The 17,277-nt window shown below is 27.1% G+C and overlaps 1 protein-coding gene across 1 annotated transcript in view; it reads right to left on the reverse strand.

Annotated features, from left to right (window-relative positions):
- The window catches only part of LOC136973205 (muscle M-line assembly protein unc-89-like), a gene marked incomplete at both ends in the record, with an annotated part of 87,825 nt that overhangs the window by 12,159 nt on the left and 58,389 nt on the right, over positions 1–17,277 (reverse strand). The window contains 6 exon segments of the mRNA XM_067267905.1: positions 2,560–2,735; positions 2,915–3,053; positions 3,655–3,824; positions 5,776–5,914; positions 8,133–8,302; positions 11,508–11,805. Coding sequence (XP_067124006.1) covers positions 2,560–2,735; positions 2,915–3,053; positions 3,655–3,824; positions 5,776–5,914; positions 8,133–8,302; positions 11,508–11,805 — 1,092 coding nt within the window.

Consider the following 17,277-nt stretch of genomic DNA (forward strand, 5'->3'; position numbering starts at 1 on the left):
GGATTTAAATAATAATCTCTGCAAACAAAGCAGATACACTATCAATTATATTATCTGAACTATAAGTCAACTTTCTCTTTATACATACACTGATCCCCATGTTTGTGAATAATTAGGACAAAATAAGCCTTCATGAACAAAAGTCTCAAATTTCTATTTTCAATGTTAAATTTGTAATTTGTTCCAGAACTTTATGTATTATTGCTATTTTTAAAAAAAATTAAGAAAAATGAATGATTTTATTAAATAAATATAATGTGCAATGGTTTATAGTGCTGCAAAAGTCATTTTATTTAAACAAAAGAAAAAAATAAACAAAACAGTAACATATCTTAGACACCATACAAATGAGGAGTGCAATGATCTTTTAGCATTGTCTGCTGGAACATCCAGTTTGTGCAAGTGCTAACTCCAGTTATCTCCCATTTCCCTAAAGGTTGAAATCTTTCATAAAAGTTGAAATTTTGATGCATAAATTTTCAATCAGGAATGATCAAATTCCCAAACACTGATGTCCACAAACATCGAGAGCATAGTGTATGTATATATATATATTTTAGAGAGATCAAAAAAATTAAAAAACCAGGTTCAAAGTGTAAATGGTAAGCCTGTCTCAGCATCTAAATCAAACACAAATACCATTTTCTCAACTCCTCAACCATCCTGATTATCCACCCAGTCAGTGACCTTACATTGTAATAATTTTACTACAAAGTATTTAGAAAATAATAAAAATTACTTGAAACAGCATTTCTCGCTAATTTTAAATGGAAAATTTTTGTAAATAATGATTTCCTTTCAGCTAAAACAGCAATGAGTCAAATTAAATTATAGATCTACATTTATATCAATATGAATTTTGCAATTATTTTTAATATTTCATTTCTTTTGTCTTCATAGTCAATGTAATATGGATTTGAAGGTTTTGAAGTTCAATAAATGTATGAGTACAACAAAATAATAGAATTATTAGAATGCTACTTAAACAGTTACAATATTAATCAAAGAGTAATTATAAACTCTTAAAGATATTTTTAATAATCACAATAATTTATAAAACAATATAAAATAATGACATTAAATTATGCTATACTGTGTTATAATATTGTCATATTTTCATAATAAAAGCCAATCATCTTCCAACACTTCCTACCAACATTTTTTCTGTTTTCATGTAAGAATTTATTTATAAACACAATTTTAAAACCACTTTTTTAATTAAATCTAAGTATAAGCATTTTTTTATAAGTATGTTATTATTCAAATTAAAATAATATCTAAATAGATATATATATGATTTTAAAAGTCAGTATTGATATTTTTTGTAATTTAATATTTTCATCAAATAAAATACAAACCAAAAATGCATTATTAACAAGTGAGATTAAAAACTGTTGATAAAATGATTTTTTTAAGGTAAATTAGATAAAGTTATAATTACCACTCGTGTCAAGACAAAAGGCAAATCTAAGAGCAAATCTGAGAAAAGCAACTTTTAATTTGTGTAATAATATAAACCATATAAAAAAGTAAAATTTTTATTGTTTTAACAATTACTTAAAATAAATTAAAGTACACAAACATAAACATTTAACAAAATTGAAAAGTACTGTTATAATGTTAAAAAATAAACATATTATTTTCAATAATGAAGTTTAACATAGCAATAAAAAATCTCAAAAGAGTGATCACCCATCATCAACTTCTCAATCTGCTAACAGTTATAACACAAATTTAAGAAAACACCTACGATGTGATGAGCATCTTAATTGAAATTTAAAATAATATAGTAACAACTGTTTTTTTTTTTTTTCCAAATTTTATTTTTCTGAATCAGTACCTTAATTATGTGTGAAACACAATGTTTGAAATTTTATTTATATTTATATCATTCCTAAATACTGATGTATAACCCTAATTATATTAACCTACTACATTAATAAAATTCAGCCTAATAAAGAGGATTAACTTCACTTTGATTTTCTGTGTCTATGATATGAAAAGGATCGGATTGTAAAGATTCTAAAATTTGTTTGTCTCAAATTACAAATATATTTTAGTAAATCTATCCTAATTTTTTTATGTTATATTTACTTTGACATGCAATATAGTATATCTATTTTGAGATAAAGCATACTAGCCTAGTAATATCTAATGAATATTATTTAAATACTAGCAGACCTGGCCATGCATTGCTGTGGCTCAAAATGCATCTATTATAAACATATAACACTTCCCCACATGGAAAATTTCGAAAAATTCCTTCTTAGTGTACATTCTCTTGATGTACCCTATTAAAACACAATCAAAAACGCAAAAAAACCACATCTAAAATAGTATAATAGAAGCCCAGTTCTTCACGGTAAGCTTTAATTTTGTCCCCCTCTCCCGCAGGGGGATTTCAACATATATATTATGTAAAAACACACATGTGTTCGAATGCAACATTGTGTCAAAATTTCAAAGCAATAGTTGAAGAACTTTCGGAGATTTGAGATTAGGAACAAATGAACATTTACATTTTTATTTATATAGATACATATTAATTAATACAGTTACCTAAAACATCAACAGCAGCAGCATTTCGAGTTTTTCCTTCAATATTAGTTGCGACAGCAACATACTTTCCAGCATCTGAATAATCCACAGAATCAATTTTTAAAGCAATAGTGCCATCTGGTTCTTCAATCATAGTAATATTAGATGTAGGTCTTATTTCCTCTCCATCTTTTAACCTGAATAAAAATTAGTTTTAAATATTACTAAGTAAAACGGAAATATAATCTAAATATTTTATTTAATTCCTACACAAATGCATAAAATTATTTATTTTACAAACCTTAGTTTCCCATTTAACATTACCATTACCATTTAACATTTTTTAATAATAAAAATAATTACTTCTTACACTTACCATTTAATAGAAGGTTTAGGTTCTCCAATTACTTTAGCCTGTAAGACAACAGGTTGAGTTAAAGCAATTTGTTTTGGTTGCAAAGACTGTAAAAATTCTGGCTTTTTTCCTATTGATGGTATTTCCATTTTAGGTACAACTGAAAATTAAAATATTTAAAAAATTGAATATCTTTAAAATAATCAATATCAATATAATTTAAATAATTAAAATTAATTTTAATAAAGTAATCTTCTAACAGCAAAGCATTAATTATAAATAAAACTTTATTTGAGCTTTGCATGTGGTTTGAAAACTTCTAAAATCAACTCTTTCCAGTGCTAGTGATGTTCTATTTTGGAATGCATATGATTTTGATCCATTTGAATTTTAAACATTTTCTTTTGTTATCGAATCAGGTGCACCTACGTTGTTTGCCATAATGTCATATCAAACATAGCCTGCCATACTTTTGAGATTTGCTTTTTTTCCTTGAAATTGATAGATAGGCCCTGGCAATCTGCTTTAAATATCTCAATGCCTCTAAACTCTTAAGTTGATTTATGTGGTATGTTTGTTGTATTTGGGTATATATATATATATACACACAGCCAAATACTGGCATATATATATATGAACTACTGTTGTTTATAAAAGTTTTGTTATAAAAGTTTATAAAATAACAAAAAACTAATAATGACATTAAAATTTGAAATATCAAGAATATGTCAATTAATTATTGTTATATAACTATTTTTTACCTGTCATTAAAGCTTCACTTTTTTCTTCTCCATTGTCGAAAATTATAACAACTGCATATTTTCCTACATCTGATGGAACTGCTTTATCAATAGTCAAAGCAAATACACCTCCAGGTTCTTCAACTAATTTTATATGATCACTTGAAATAAGATCTTTTCCATCTTTTTTCCTAAAGTAAATGTTTAAAACATTAACTATGAATAAGATTTATCATTGTATACAATATAAATAATATTTTTAAAAAGTACTAAGACATATGAAATAAAAATGAGCTATTTTCTATATAATGCTTTATAATAAAATGTTTAATTATAATGCATAATAATAATTTAAAGCAATTAGAAAGTATCTGACCAACCAAACTTATTTTTGACTTTCTAATTCATCATTTTATTTATTTAATCATATAATTTTCAAAAATTTATTGATTAGTCCATTAGAAACATTAAAATTTTCATATATATATTTCAAACCTGTCAATAAATTTTAAGGACAAAAAATAACTCTCAAGAGCATGGCAGGCTACATATGACCCGGCGCTATAACAACCTGCACAGATGCACATTTTTGGAAATTTAAAATTTAAAAATAGAAGAATTTGAAATTATAATGATTAGAATTGGAAACTAAATCGAACTTGGATCACACCAAAGAAAATTTTTTCTAGAACTCCACCAAAAGAAAGTACTAGGGCAGACCAAAAACATTTGTGTTATGTTTCAAAAATTAACTGCAAAGCTATATAAGGTTAGTGCGATGTATTTGTATTCATTATTATTGCTTTGTTCATTAGATGGATTTTATCATAGAAGGTAATGAAATGTTTCTGAAATGGCTTGATGAGAAGTTTGAGGAAGAAAATGTAGGCTCCTTCCTTGCAGACAATGAGATTGAGAATCTCCATATGAATATCCTGGAAGTGTTGAGAAAGAAATCAGATCCTCCACAGGCAACATTAGTATCAAGAAAAAAGTGTGTACACTGCCCCCCCCCAAAAAAAAAAAGAATAGGAAAACAGCATCCAAGGGTGTAACATGTAGACTACTACACTGATCAGCAGATACCACATAATAACAATCTGCAAACAATGCCATTTTAAAAATCCAGACCAAACAGATTCAGAACTTGAATAGAAATTATAATTAAGTTTAACAACAATTTCAGATAGCATATTTCTGTTTTTATTGATCTGATCAAATATCAATTTTCTGTTTCTATATCAAAATTACTTTTAATGTATTCTAACTTAAGTAAAGTAAAATAAACATTAAAATGTGTATTATTCATAACAAAACTTCCTGATTTAAGTAAAATTTCTCAAGACAAAACATTAAAAATAGAAAAATATATGAGTCTGGCACTCATCCTCAAGTGAAGGAACAGCATTACAAATCTGACTGTGAATAACACTGGGTTAGGAAATTTGCTCAGCAATTTGTCTTGGAGTTTAAGGTTGATTTGATACCTCAGCACCATAATGATAAAGAGAAAAGAAATGCTTATTTCAGAATATCAAAAAATTCTTTTTATTAAGAAACGTTTTCATTTTACTTTGAAAACAGCTTCAGCTCAAAAAATTTGAAAAACAAATGACATCTATTACAAAAGAGCATTAGATCAAACAAAATTGTTTAATATGATGCTCTTTTTGTTCAGGACATCCAATAACTAAGGACTCTTTAACAACTATGATAATAACAAAACTCAAACAAAACTGAAACAGTTTCAAAAATATAATTTATATATCTAATAAACACATTTTTAAAAGTTGATTTTTATTTAAGAATTTTTAAACAAACTATTAAAAATTGGTATCATTTTAATCAATTTTTAGTAGGTATTATATTGAAGTTTAATATAATTAAATCAAAAATATTTTTATATGCAATCAAATTCTGAGGAATGGAATATTTAATGCTATTTATTCTTAATAAATTTTAATTTTTTTTGCATTATGATTTACATTAAATATTATTTTAGATTAAATAAAAAATAACAAATGAAAAGAAATGTTTACAATTATTTGATAAATTCAAGATAAAACTAATACATATAAATTTTCTCATGTAGTGAATATTGTGATAGTTATATATTTATATAAAAAATTAAAAATGACATACCATATAATTATAGGCTTTCCTTCACCTAAAACTTTTATTTGGAATCTACCAGGTTCTCCTTCAGGTACCATAAGTGGTTGTAAACCTTCAACAATTTTAAATTTTGGTGCTTTGTCTGTTTTCTTTGTTGCCGGAATAACTATAAATAAATTAATCAAACATCAAAAAATAAATACTGAATTATAAGCAAGTTTTAATAAATTATATTTATTGTTTACTTTCCTCGACTTCATTTTCTATGCTTTCTAATTTTAGAATATCTTTTTTAAAATATTATATATATATATATATTTTATATGAAAGAGAGCAAATATGTAAAGATAAGAGTGATATACACTGAGATAAAACAAGAGATCTTTTTTTTTTGGCATTACTTCAATGAATAAAATTACAGAACAATGCAGATGAGAACAAGCAAGCACATTCATTACATAAATTTACCACCAGCAGGCAAAAGATTAATAGAATTAAATAAATAGAACATAAAACTTTGTTCTATTTATTTAATAGAACATAAAAATTGATATTTATTTACATTCCTAAAAATTTGTTTTATATTTTAATGATATTTTGGAATATTTATACTTAAGTCTATTCAAATTTTATCTTTTGCCTGATAATGATAAATTTATTTAAAGTGCTTCTTTTTTGCTCTTATTTTAATTTTATTCATTAAAGTAGCACCAAAAGATAGTTGTCTCCTAGTTTATCTATCAGAAATATATAAAACTAGTTGTATCCAGCAAAATATCTCCTGTAAAAATTCTTTTAAGTTACAAATAAATAGGGAAAATAAAATAGCAAATAAATTAATAAATTTTATGTAAATAAATTTAAAATTTATAAAATTTCTCAATATACAACATTATTACTTTAACAAATTGGAAGTAGATTTCAACTTAATGTATTCTCTACATATAGATAGATTTGATTCTGTCTCTGGTTAATTTTAATGAAGACTAATATTAACAAACACATATCTGAAATGTGTTCTCTTTGTTACTCTGAGGAAGTTCAAATAACCATGTAAATACTTTTACAGTTAATTTACACATAGAAGTGAATATCTAAGAAAATAACATTTAATCAAACATAATTTTTCATTTCTTTTCCACCTACTCATAACTGTTCTTCACTTAAGTGCCACTTTATTTGAAAGTCATTTTGCCAGTCTTCCTGACCAAAATTTAATTTACAATAGTCTTTCCATTAATAACATAAAATAAAAAACATAATTGTGAATCAATAAAAATTAAAAAATAACAGGAATCAACAAAAGAATATCAACTCAAAAAATTATTTTCAGAATCGTTTCTGTGCCAGATTGATGCGAGTTTGATACCTGGAATAGCAAGAAGGGACAACACTACGGTAAGAATGAAATTGCAATTTTTGCTTCTATTTATTTTAAATGAAATTAAATAGTAAGATAGATGAATAGAGTTCATCTACGGTACATCAATTAAACTTCAAAATGATGTATAGAATGTAAATATAGTACAAGTACCTTAATGAATGGGAATAGATTTCATCTTAGTGTATTTGGTATATACAGATAGCTTGCAAAAAAGTATTCACTTTTGGTTTTTTATTCAAAAGAATATTTTAATTGTTTTGTTTAAAATTGACTCAAACATGAGGCATATACTGTATTTTAATAACAACAAAAGTAAATTATTTTTAGATTAAATAAATACAAAAGATAATCTGGAAATATGTCACAAGAAAGAATCTAATTTTTTTAAATTAAAATTGTAAATAAATTTTCATTATGTTATTGAAACTGACATACGAAAATATTTTTAAAATTATGAAAACATTAAATAACTAAATTAATCAAAGAAGAAACCAAACTTATATAATTACTAATATAGAAATATTTAAAAAGTAAACTCCACAAGTTGGATTAGCATATTACAATTCAAGTCAAATAATCTTAATTTAAAAAAATATATATGTAATAAACAAAGATCAGAACTTTGTGTATAAAATAACAAACTGAAACAGAGTTCAATAATCAAGTAAAATCTGAAAATTTCTGTTTTGGAAAGATATTCACTTGTCAACAAACAACTCTATTAAACCCGATACCTATCTCAAGGTAAGTGGAAGTTGCGAGTTCAAGTCCCACTCCAGGCCGATTATTTAATTAAAAATTATAATTATTAAATTTATTAAGACATGGCTTCTAACCTTCCCTGTAATGTCAAATTGTTTGGTAATTGATTAATATTACAACCGTTATTAGCCCGATAATATACGGCATTGATTGGCTTTGGTATTCACTTGTCCTTCTTTAATTACCTTATAATTTAATATATGCATCAAATTTTAACTATTAATAAAATAATATTTACCTGCTACTGGTGCTTCACTTTTTTCTTCACCTGCTTCATTACTTATTACTAGTGTATATTTTCCTGCATCATCTGGGGTAACTTTATCAAAAGTTAGTGTAACAGTGCCGTCAGGGCTTTCCGATAATTTAATATGATCAGAGGGCAAAATAGGCTTTCCATTTTTCAGCCTAAAATAGAGTTCTGAATATGTAACACTAAAATAATCTTTAAAATAAAATTTAATTTGCTTATTCACAGTTATATTACAGTTAAAAATTTTTTTAACAACAAATTTTTTTTTACTTTATTTGTATACAATATTTTGCTACTTTGATAACAGAAATAAATAAAGGTAAACAAACTTGAAATATTTTAATACTTTTGTGATTCTTTTTAAAATTTGTTATAAAAGATTGAATTATTCCATTTGCTTGATTTATATCTTTTTGTAAAATTTATATCCAATAAAAATAATGAAAGCTGAAAAAAATATTTGCTTATTAAAATACAGTGAAACCTTGCTTAACGAGCATAATTCATTCCAGAGTCTTACTCATAATGTGAAACAATTTTTCCCATATAAATTACGATATATTTCTGCAGATAAGATGATAGTTAAATCATAAAAAGAAGGCCCCCAAAATCCGGAGTCGTCTTATAGGACAGATAGAAAAAAATTAAATTGAAATTTATATAAATTAAAACCATTATAAAAAACAGACAAAGTATAATTATTTACTAGTAGAGAGTAGGGCATGTCAACAAAATAGAATAGCCCATACGATGTTTTTGTGAATAGTCAAGGTCATTACCCAAATGCCCAAATCAGTGCAAATGTTTGCAACAATAGCAAGGCAGAAAATAAAATTTGTTCATTCGAAAAATTACGAATAGGACATAATTCCGTATATGCTATACAGTATTATGACCACAGATTATTGTGGCTGTCAGCCATATTGTGGTTTCTTTTATAGTTTGTAAGTTATAAATACATATACATATATATATTTTCCTTTCTTTCTTTCTTTTTCCTTCATTTCTACTTTATTTCCGTTCCTTTGTCTCAACAAATCGTATATTAACCGTTATCACCGGAGGGGGAGGATTACCCCTTCTAAGAACCAGGGGATAAACAAAGAAGGGGGTATTAGGACTTCCACGAATTTGGGAGTGTGGACAAAAGAAAAGGAGAAGCCCTGAGGACTAAGTGTAAGAAGAACGAGCACTTTTTGGCTAGACCTCGAGAGGAACGGAGGTGCAAGGCGGCGTTCGAGACTCGAAAGAGAGAGAGAGAGAGAGAAAGGAGGCTGCAGGACCGTCGAGGCCAGAAGGAAAATAGGCACGAGGGCCAGAGAGCGCCGAGAATATAGGAGAATATCGAAGACGAACGGCCGAATAAGGAGGAGAAGGAAAGGCTACCATTGTGGAAGGGTACTTCCCCGAGAATATCGATCGATTGTGAACCCGGGTACTTTCTGTCTATTTCTATATACTTTCTATCTTTCCTAAGTCTATCTGTTTCCCTATTTCATTAGTTTTAAGGTAGTTATAAGTTTAGTTTTAAGTTGGTTGTATAGTTTTTTCTTTGTTACGCGCGCGTGTGCATTATCGCTTGTACGCGAATACGTGGCGACCCCTTTCCCAGTGAGGATACTCAAGTTGGGATCACTTGTAAATAATAAAGAAAATAACCGTGTTCTGAGAGAAATAAAGGACTATTTAATTGTATATATAAGTTTTTATGTTTCTATTTATAACGTTTGTTCGCGTACGTATAAATCTCTCGATACGAACAACCACATGATGATCACTAATCTAAACTAAATTCATAGGCCATTGATAGTTTGGGGATTGTCTTATAGTTTTAGCATATATCTGTCCTATAAAACTTTGCCAAAAATTTATACTTTGTCTTATCTAAAGGTCATCTTATCTGCAGAAATATATGGTAATGTAAAATATGATAATGCGTTCAATGCTGAAAAAATACTCCAATTTTTTTATGTATAACATTTATTCAAAGAAAATTATACAATACACATTGTTAAAGAGCGTGAATTATCATCATCTTTTTTTTCTAGCGCAGAATGAACCAACCTGGAATGTGAATTTGATTTGCAGAAAATAAAAAAAGTCACAGATAATATGTCTGATAAACATGCCAAATGATATGCCAAATTCTTGGGCTATGTAAAGGCTATAATTAAATATTAGGAATTAATTAATTTGACTAGAGGTAGGCAGTTATGCTGCCATCTTGTATTAAATTTAATGATCAATTCTAAATTAAATTTTTAAAAATGTTTAAATTAAAAATTAATTATTTATAATTATTAAATTTAATATGAGATGGCAGCATAACTGCCTACCTCTAGTCAAATTAATTAATTCCTAATATTTAATTATAGCCTTTACATAGCCCAAGAATTTGGCATATTGTTTGGTGTGTTTATTATATAATGGGCTATGACTGTTGATGTTTATAAGTAATATGTGTGAACACAAGTTTGGAATAATGTGTGATCACAAGCGACACTAAGATGCTAGCAGAACGAGTGCTAAACACAGACTGATGGAGCATGCGCACAATCCAGGACTTCCCCTCACCTGGTCATTCATTATGCGAAACATCGCTTGTTAAGCCAGTCATTTTTTAACAATTTGTTTTGCTCGTTATGCGAAACACTTGTTATGCAAGATTCCACTGTAATATATTACATTTTGTATTTTAAGTAATTTTCTCAAGATTTAATGCAATTAATGTAATACATCAAGTAATTCAAAATGTTTCAATTTTTCCTTAACAATCTATCTAGATCTTTCTAAAATTTTACAAATCAACTACAAATTATTATTCTTATTTTAATATTTTTCAATTTATCAGTATATTTTTAGCACATGCAATTAATAAATTAAAATAAATTTTCTTACTGTAATGGCCAAAGTTTAAGGATTATGATTTTAAATATACTTTTATAATGAAGTAAATTTTAAATACAAAAATCAGTACCCTTTAGTTATAAAATCATAAAATTTAATTTTGTTATGTTATTTATTAAAAATTAAAAATAGATAACATTATATAACTAAATTAATATTTTTATTTATTTATACATTTCTCAAAACAATATATTGTATTAGATTGTAAGGTACAAATTCTTAGTTTTTTAGGTACAAATTCTTAGTTTTAGTTCTTAGTTAAATTCATACTGCCCTGTTCATCATTTTATTTTTTTATTTAGTAGTCTAATATTTGTATATGTATATACTAAAAGTAAACATATTAAAAAATATGTAAGTAACATTTCATTCAAAAACTTTAATCCCAAAAAAAGGTGTAAAATTTTAAAATAAAAAAATATATATAAAATAATGTAAACATTATTTATATACCATTTAATTTTTGGCATGGGCTCTCCAGTGACTTTGGCAATCAATTGTCCAGATTCTCCTTCATAAAATTGAGCAGGTTTTAAATAACTACTGAATTCAGGTACTTTTCCTTTAATAGTTGGTGTTTTTACAGGCGGTTCAGGTTCTTTAGGAGTTTCAACTTCTGCTATTTTAGGTGTTTCAGGTACTTTAGCAGATTCAACTTCTGCAGCTTTAGAAGGCTCTGGTACTTTTTTAGGTTCAGGTTTTTTAGGTTCAACAGCTTCAGCAGGTTTTTCTTCTTTTGGTGGTGAAACAGCTGAAAACAATTCATTTTCATTATTAAAATTATACAAGAGACTGTTTGTAATATAAAAATATATTCAGTAAGTGTCAAAACATCAATGAAATAAAAAAAACGCTAAAGATCTTCTAATAGCTTAATAAACAAATTTAAAATTACAAATAAACACAAACTTTAAAAATTAATTTTTAATGAACCATATAAAAACATGATTCCTTAAAGGCAATTGAACATAAAAGCAGCATCAAATTAAAAATTATTATTTTAAATAATTTTGGAGCATCTTATACTCTATCATCAGCTACATTGAAGCCTAAATCATGTATCTTCAAAAGAATGTTGATATGTTAGCAAATTAAACATCTTAAATGAATGTTGTAGATTAAATCACCTAGAAATTTAATAAAACTTATCTTAAATATTTTTAGTTACCTTAATTTAACAATGTCTTATGCATTAATTAAGCTTAATTCAATTCTTTGTTTAAAATAAGCTGTTCCTCTAAATGTTCATTAAAGAAAACAAACATACCACTGAGCTTGTTACCAGTGTGTGTCTTCTAATAAACAGACCGTTACGAACGTTTTCAAACTCTCAGGTTCTTCTTCAGGTAACTAATAACTCCTGGACGAATGCAATTCAAATTAAATTCAATTGGAGCACCAGTCAGAATGCCATCACGTGGGTATTGATAATGTCAGGAGTTATTAGTTACCTGAAGAAGAACCTGAGAGTTCGAAGACATTCATAATGGTCTGTTTATTAGAAGATGCATGCCAGTAACAGGCTCAGTGGTATGTTTGTTTACTTTACTCTAGTGTAGTATCACTGTTGTTTGTTTACTAAAGATGTTTGATTTAGGCTTCTATATTTTTTGAAAACATTCATTTTAACTTTTGAGTCTTTAGAGATATACAATTGGACTTCAATTTATCTGGCAATTGAGCCAAGAAGAACCAAAAATACTAAGTCAAATAATTTTGGAGTTCTTTTTGTAGATTTTTTTCTTCAATTCTAGTGTTTAGTAGAACTTAATGAATTTTTAATTGCTAATTTTAAACTGAAAACTAATTAAGAAAACTCTAAAATCAGTTTAAAAGTAAAATTTTCTATGTATGCAAGTTATCAATAAATTAAACAGGGTTCAGCATCTGTTTTGACTCATTTTAAATCAGTTGTCACGAAAACATTAATCACATGACATTTGTCAGTTTGTCATTAAACTTCATGTTAATACATGGATATTTTGTTATAATGGACAAATTTCCAATTCATTGATGTGTTTATATAATAAAAAAGTTCATTAGAAATGAAAAGGGGTTGATTACAATGGTCCCACTGAAATACCAAAAAAAAATTTAATTTATAGAATAGAAAATGTTAAAAAATATAGATAACAAGCACCAATTGGACATAATGAAAAAACTACTAGATATAATAATAGGATATAATGTACCAAATAAGCAAAGGAAAGAAATCTGTAGGTTTAAATATAACATTAGAAAAAGTAAGTGGTTTTTTTGAGATCACAATCTAATAATGGTAAAAGTGGATGAATCAAAACAATTAGTCATAATGACTATAGATCAATAAAATACAATTATTAAAAATATTGTATGTAAGAATATTTACAAAGAATTGGAAGAGCACAAAAGGAAAAGGATACAACAAGAATTAAAGAAATACACAGCTAAGTTGATAAGAAAACGTTTAATAACAATAGAGGAAGGAAAGTATGTATGTACTTTAGGTTGTAGAACACCAACTATAAAAATTAGAGTGAAAACACATAAAGACCCTATCAGCTACAGACCATTAGTGAATATACATGAATATATGTTATATAATCTGAAATCTTTTGTAAAAAATAAGCTAAATGAATTAATTATATTGAACGTTAACATAAAAAATACAGATATATTGCTAAATAAATTAAAATGAATAGATATTAAGCCTCAATAAAAATAGCATCACTAGATATTACCATGTATCCCTCAATATTGTGAGGGGCTGGCCGGGGTACGGAGTTTGGAATGTACTCGTATATCACTTAATCGGCTGTCCAGTCAGGTAAACTGGCCCTCTCGTTGAAGGATGAGTGAAAAATGCAGAGACTAGACAATCATATAACCACCATCTCTTGTCAGGATGCTGACACCAGATAGTCAATTTTGCAGACTAACACGCATAAACTATTATTAAAAAGGAGGCTATTTTTATGAGTGTTGCGCGAGTGGTAAATAGTCCTAGCTCAATAAATGAGAGAAGTCAAATAAACAACAAAACAAATATTTAATAAATAAATGAAACAAACTATATACATATCTCTAAATATGACATAAGATAACATTGGAAGATACAATGGAATTTAAACAAGCTTATAACTAACTACACTCAAACCTGTTTTTGTGCGGTCTATTTTTGTGCGATTTTTTATTTGTGCGATTTGTTTTGTGTGATTTTTTGTGTGCGGTATATAAATTTCAATTAAATTGATATACTGCACAAAAATAATTGCACAAAACACATTGCACGTATAAAAAATCGCACAAAAAAGACCGCACAAAAACAGGTTTGAGTGTATACCTATATTTCTATGCCTACATATTCTACATAATAATATTCTACAAATATGTAATAAAGTATATTTCTATTAAATATTTTAAAAAAGGGATTAAAGGCTTATGTTAAAAGAAATGAAACAATTGTCCAATCAAATAAAATTTTCAAAAAGAATTCAATGTTAAAAGACATGATGACTTACTGTCAAGGAAAACAATTTTAAGATAAGTGAATGATTTTAATCAAATAGACAATATTCAATCAAAGTTTAAAGGTGGTATTCAAACCATTCAGACCCCAGAGAATATTGAAAGAGTTCATGTAACTATTCAATATGATCTACAAAAAATATTAAGCAGCCTTGCAAATTTCTGAAAGGAATCTATTAAGAATTATTGAAAACAATCTGAAATTTCAAAGGACATTCTATGGGCAGTTCATGCAAAGGATGAAAATGCAGTAAATTGCAAATTGCTTATTGATGAAACCCACTTAAACAGAAGTGAGTTTCTGTTTAAGTGTTTTCATCAACAAGCAAAATTATTGATTCTGGTCATCAGATAATTCTTAAGAGATTTGTCAGAAATCACTATACGACTTAAAAGTTACTGTATGGTATGGATGACAATTTTTGGAATTCATTGATTTTACTTTTTCAAGAGAGTAATCAGTCACTGTTAACTCAAATCATCATGTGTAAACGCTAGAACACTTTTAAGATCAGAATCAGAAAGGCTAAGAAAAGACACAGTTTAGTTTCAGCAGGATGACACAATGGTGCATCAGCAAGACATAGCTATAATGTTTTAATAGAAATGTTTCCTAACAAATTGGTTTCAAAATATGGAGGCAAAAACTGGCTGCCAAGATCCCAATTTATGTGGCATCTGACTTATTTTTGTAGGGATATCCAAGGAAAGTGTATAAAAAAAGCCAACCCCAATGATTTGAGAATTAAAAGACAACATTTCACAAGAAATCAGAAGAATCAATCAAGAGCGTGTAGTTAGAGTTATGTATAAGTTTAGAAACAGGTTAAAACAGTATTTAGATGCTAACAGAGGCCATTTAAAGGATGTTAATTTTAATAAATAAATTGCTAAAATATAAATATTATTGAGTACAAGCTTCTTTTTTTATGCCCTTCATTACTCTTTTTATCACTTTATGAAAATGTGCCATGCCTGATTCTGAACCCTGTAAATGTGCAAATAACAACAAAATCTAATAGAAAGTTCTTAATTTAAAAAGTTTTTATTTTTCAATATTCATGTTATACTAAAGAAATATTAAAATAAGATTATTATAGGAGATACAATAAAAGTGAGTAAATTATATATAATATCATTTAATTACTTATTAAATAAGGGATAGATTCATTAACAATATTTCATACAGATTCATATATATCAATATTTTAAAATTTTTCAAAGAAAATCATAAATTTAATAAACAAATTTAAATAACAAGCCTAATTTATTATTAAAAGCCAAATATTAACTGCAAAATTTTCAGGTTATAATCTTTAGACTACATTACAGTTTCACATACAAGGTATCAAGGGCGTCACCAGAGGGGGGGCAGAGGGGCAGTTGCCCCTCCCTAGACATGCGAAAAATATTATTTAAATGCTAAGTCATTTATTGCCCGATTTATAATTCCCACGCGAAAAACCCAAGAAGATTATGTTTTAATTAAAATAATCTTCTTAAGCTTCTTAAAATTTATGAATCGTTTTTATTTTACCTACATACAATTCATATCCTCTATCAATTTATATCATCTTGCCCCCCCTTGGCCCATTGGCTGGCGACGCCCTTGCAAGGTATAATCAATTAGCTTAACGATAGCCAAAAATCCAGCAGCTAATATTTGATTAAAAAAATTATATAAATTCAGTCTAATTATTTAATGTATCTGAATTTAAAATCTATACTTTAATTTTGTAATCAATAATTCTCAAAATAAATTTTAATAGTTAGTGCAAGGGTGGCCAACATACGGCCCACGTAATGGGTTTATGCGGCCCACGATTAATTTTTCAATATTAGCTATTTAACTTCCAATAATTGGTCAAATGGACGATTTGTGATACTTCATTTTTAAAAAACAATTGTAGAGATTTACAACTTTTGTATTCGTCTGTTATAAATTTACACTATTTGAAGAATGAAAGACCCCACACTCACTGAAACTCATCTCCATTCTGTCATGTCACTCTGATTATGCTGATGTGTGACACAGCATCGCCTGCCTGTTGCATTGTAAAATGACATTGCGCATGCATCAGGAACTTCTGTTCGGAGAAACCTGACCTGCCGCCTGGGTCAGCGTATTTGTATTTGACATGATTTAATTTTAATATTTCGTTCAGCCCGTGAAAAAATTTTTCTTCCCAATTTGGCCCGGGGGCAAAAACTGTTGGTCACCCCTGAGTTAGTGGGATGTTTTCTCTGATGATGAGGAAAAGCAGAAAGTGGATATAAAGTATAGTAATTTATTATGATTAGCTCTATACAGAAGTTTTACTGAGCTTCAGTAGAGCTTTGCTACTGAATTTATCATTACAGGAAATGAGCTCAAAAATTTCATAACAGTACAATATACAGAAATGTACAGTCTTCAGTAACTTACTACCATAATATAATGCTCAATATTGCAAAGACTTCTGGATATCAAAAACACTCATTAATTATAATTTTTTTATTGTTAAAAAAGCTTTAAATTACTGTACAAATTTTTCAAAATCTTTTCCCAAGTTAGCAAGTAATTATAATAGTAAAAAATTTGTTAGAAAATAAAAATTTCAATTTTTATTTTCTAACAAATTTTTATTTTCTAACTATTTCAAAAATTTATATTTAAAATAAATTAAAATTAATAGAAAATATAAAATAAATAGGAAATATTATAAACTTTTATTAA

This window comes from Centruroides vittatus, unplaced genomic scaffold (genome assembly GCF_030686945.1).
Source record: "Centruroides vittatus isolate TY-2023 unplaced genomic scaffold, ASM3068694v2 contig_3116, whole genome shotgun sequence".
In the NCBI taxonomy this organism is placed as follows: domain Eukaryota; kingdom Metazoa; phylum Arthropoda; class Arachnida; order Scorpiones; family Buthidae; genus Centruroides; species Centruroides vittatus.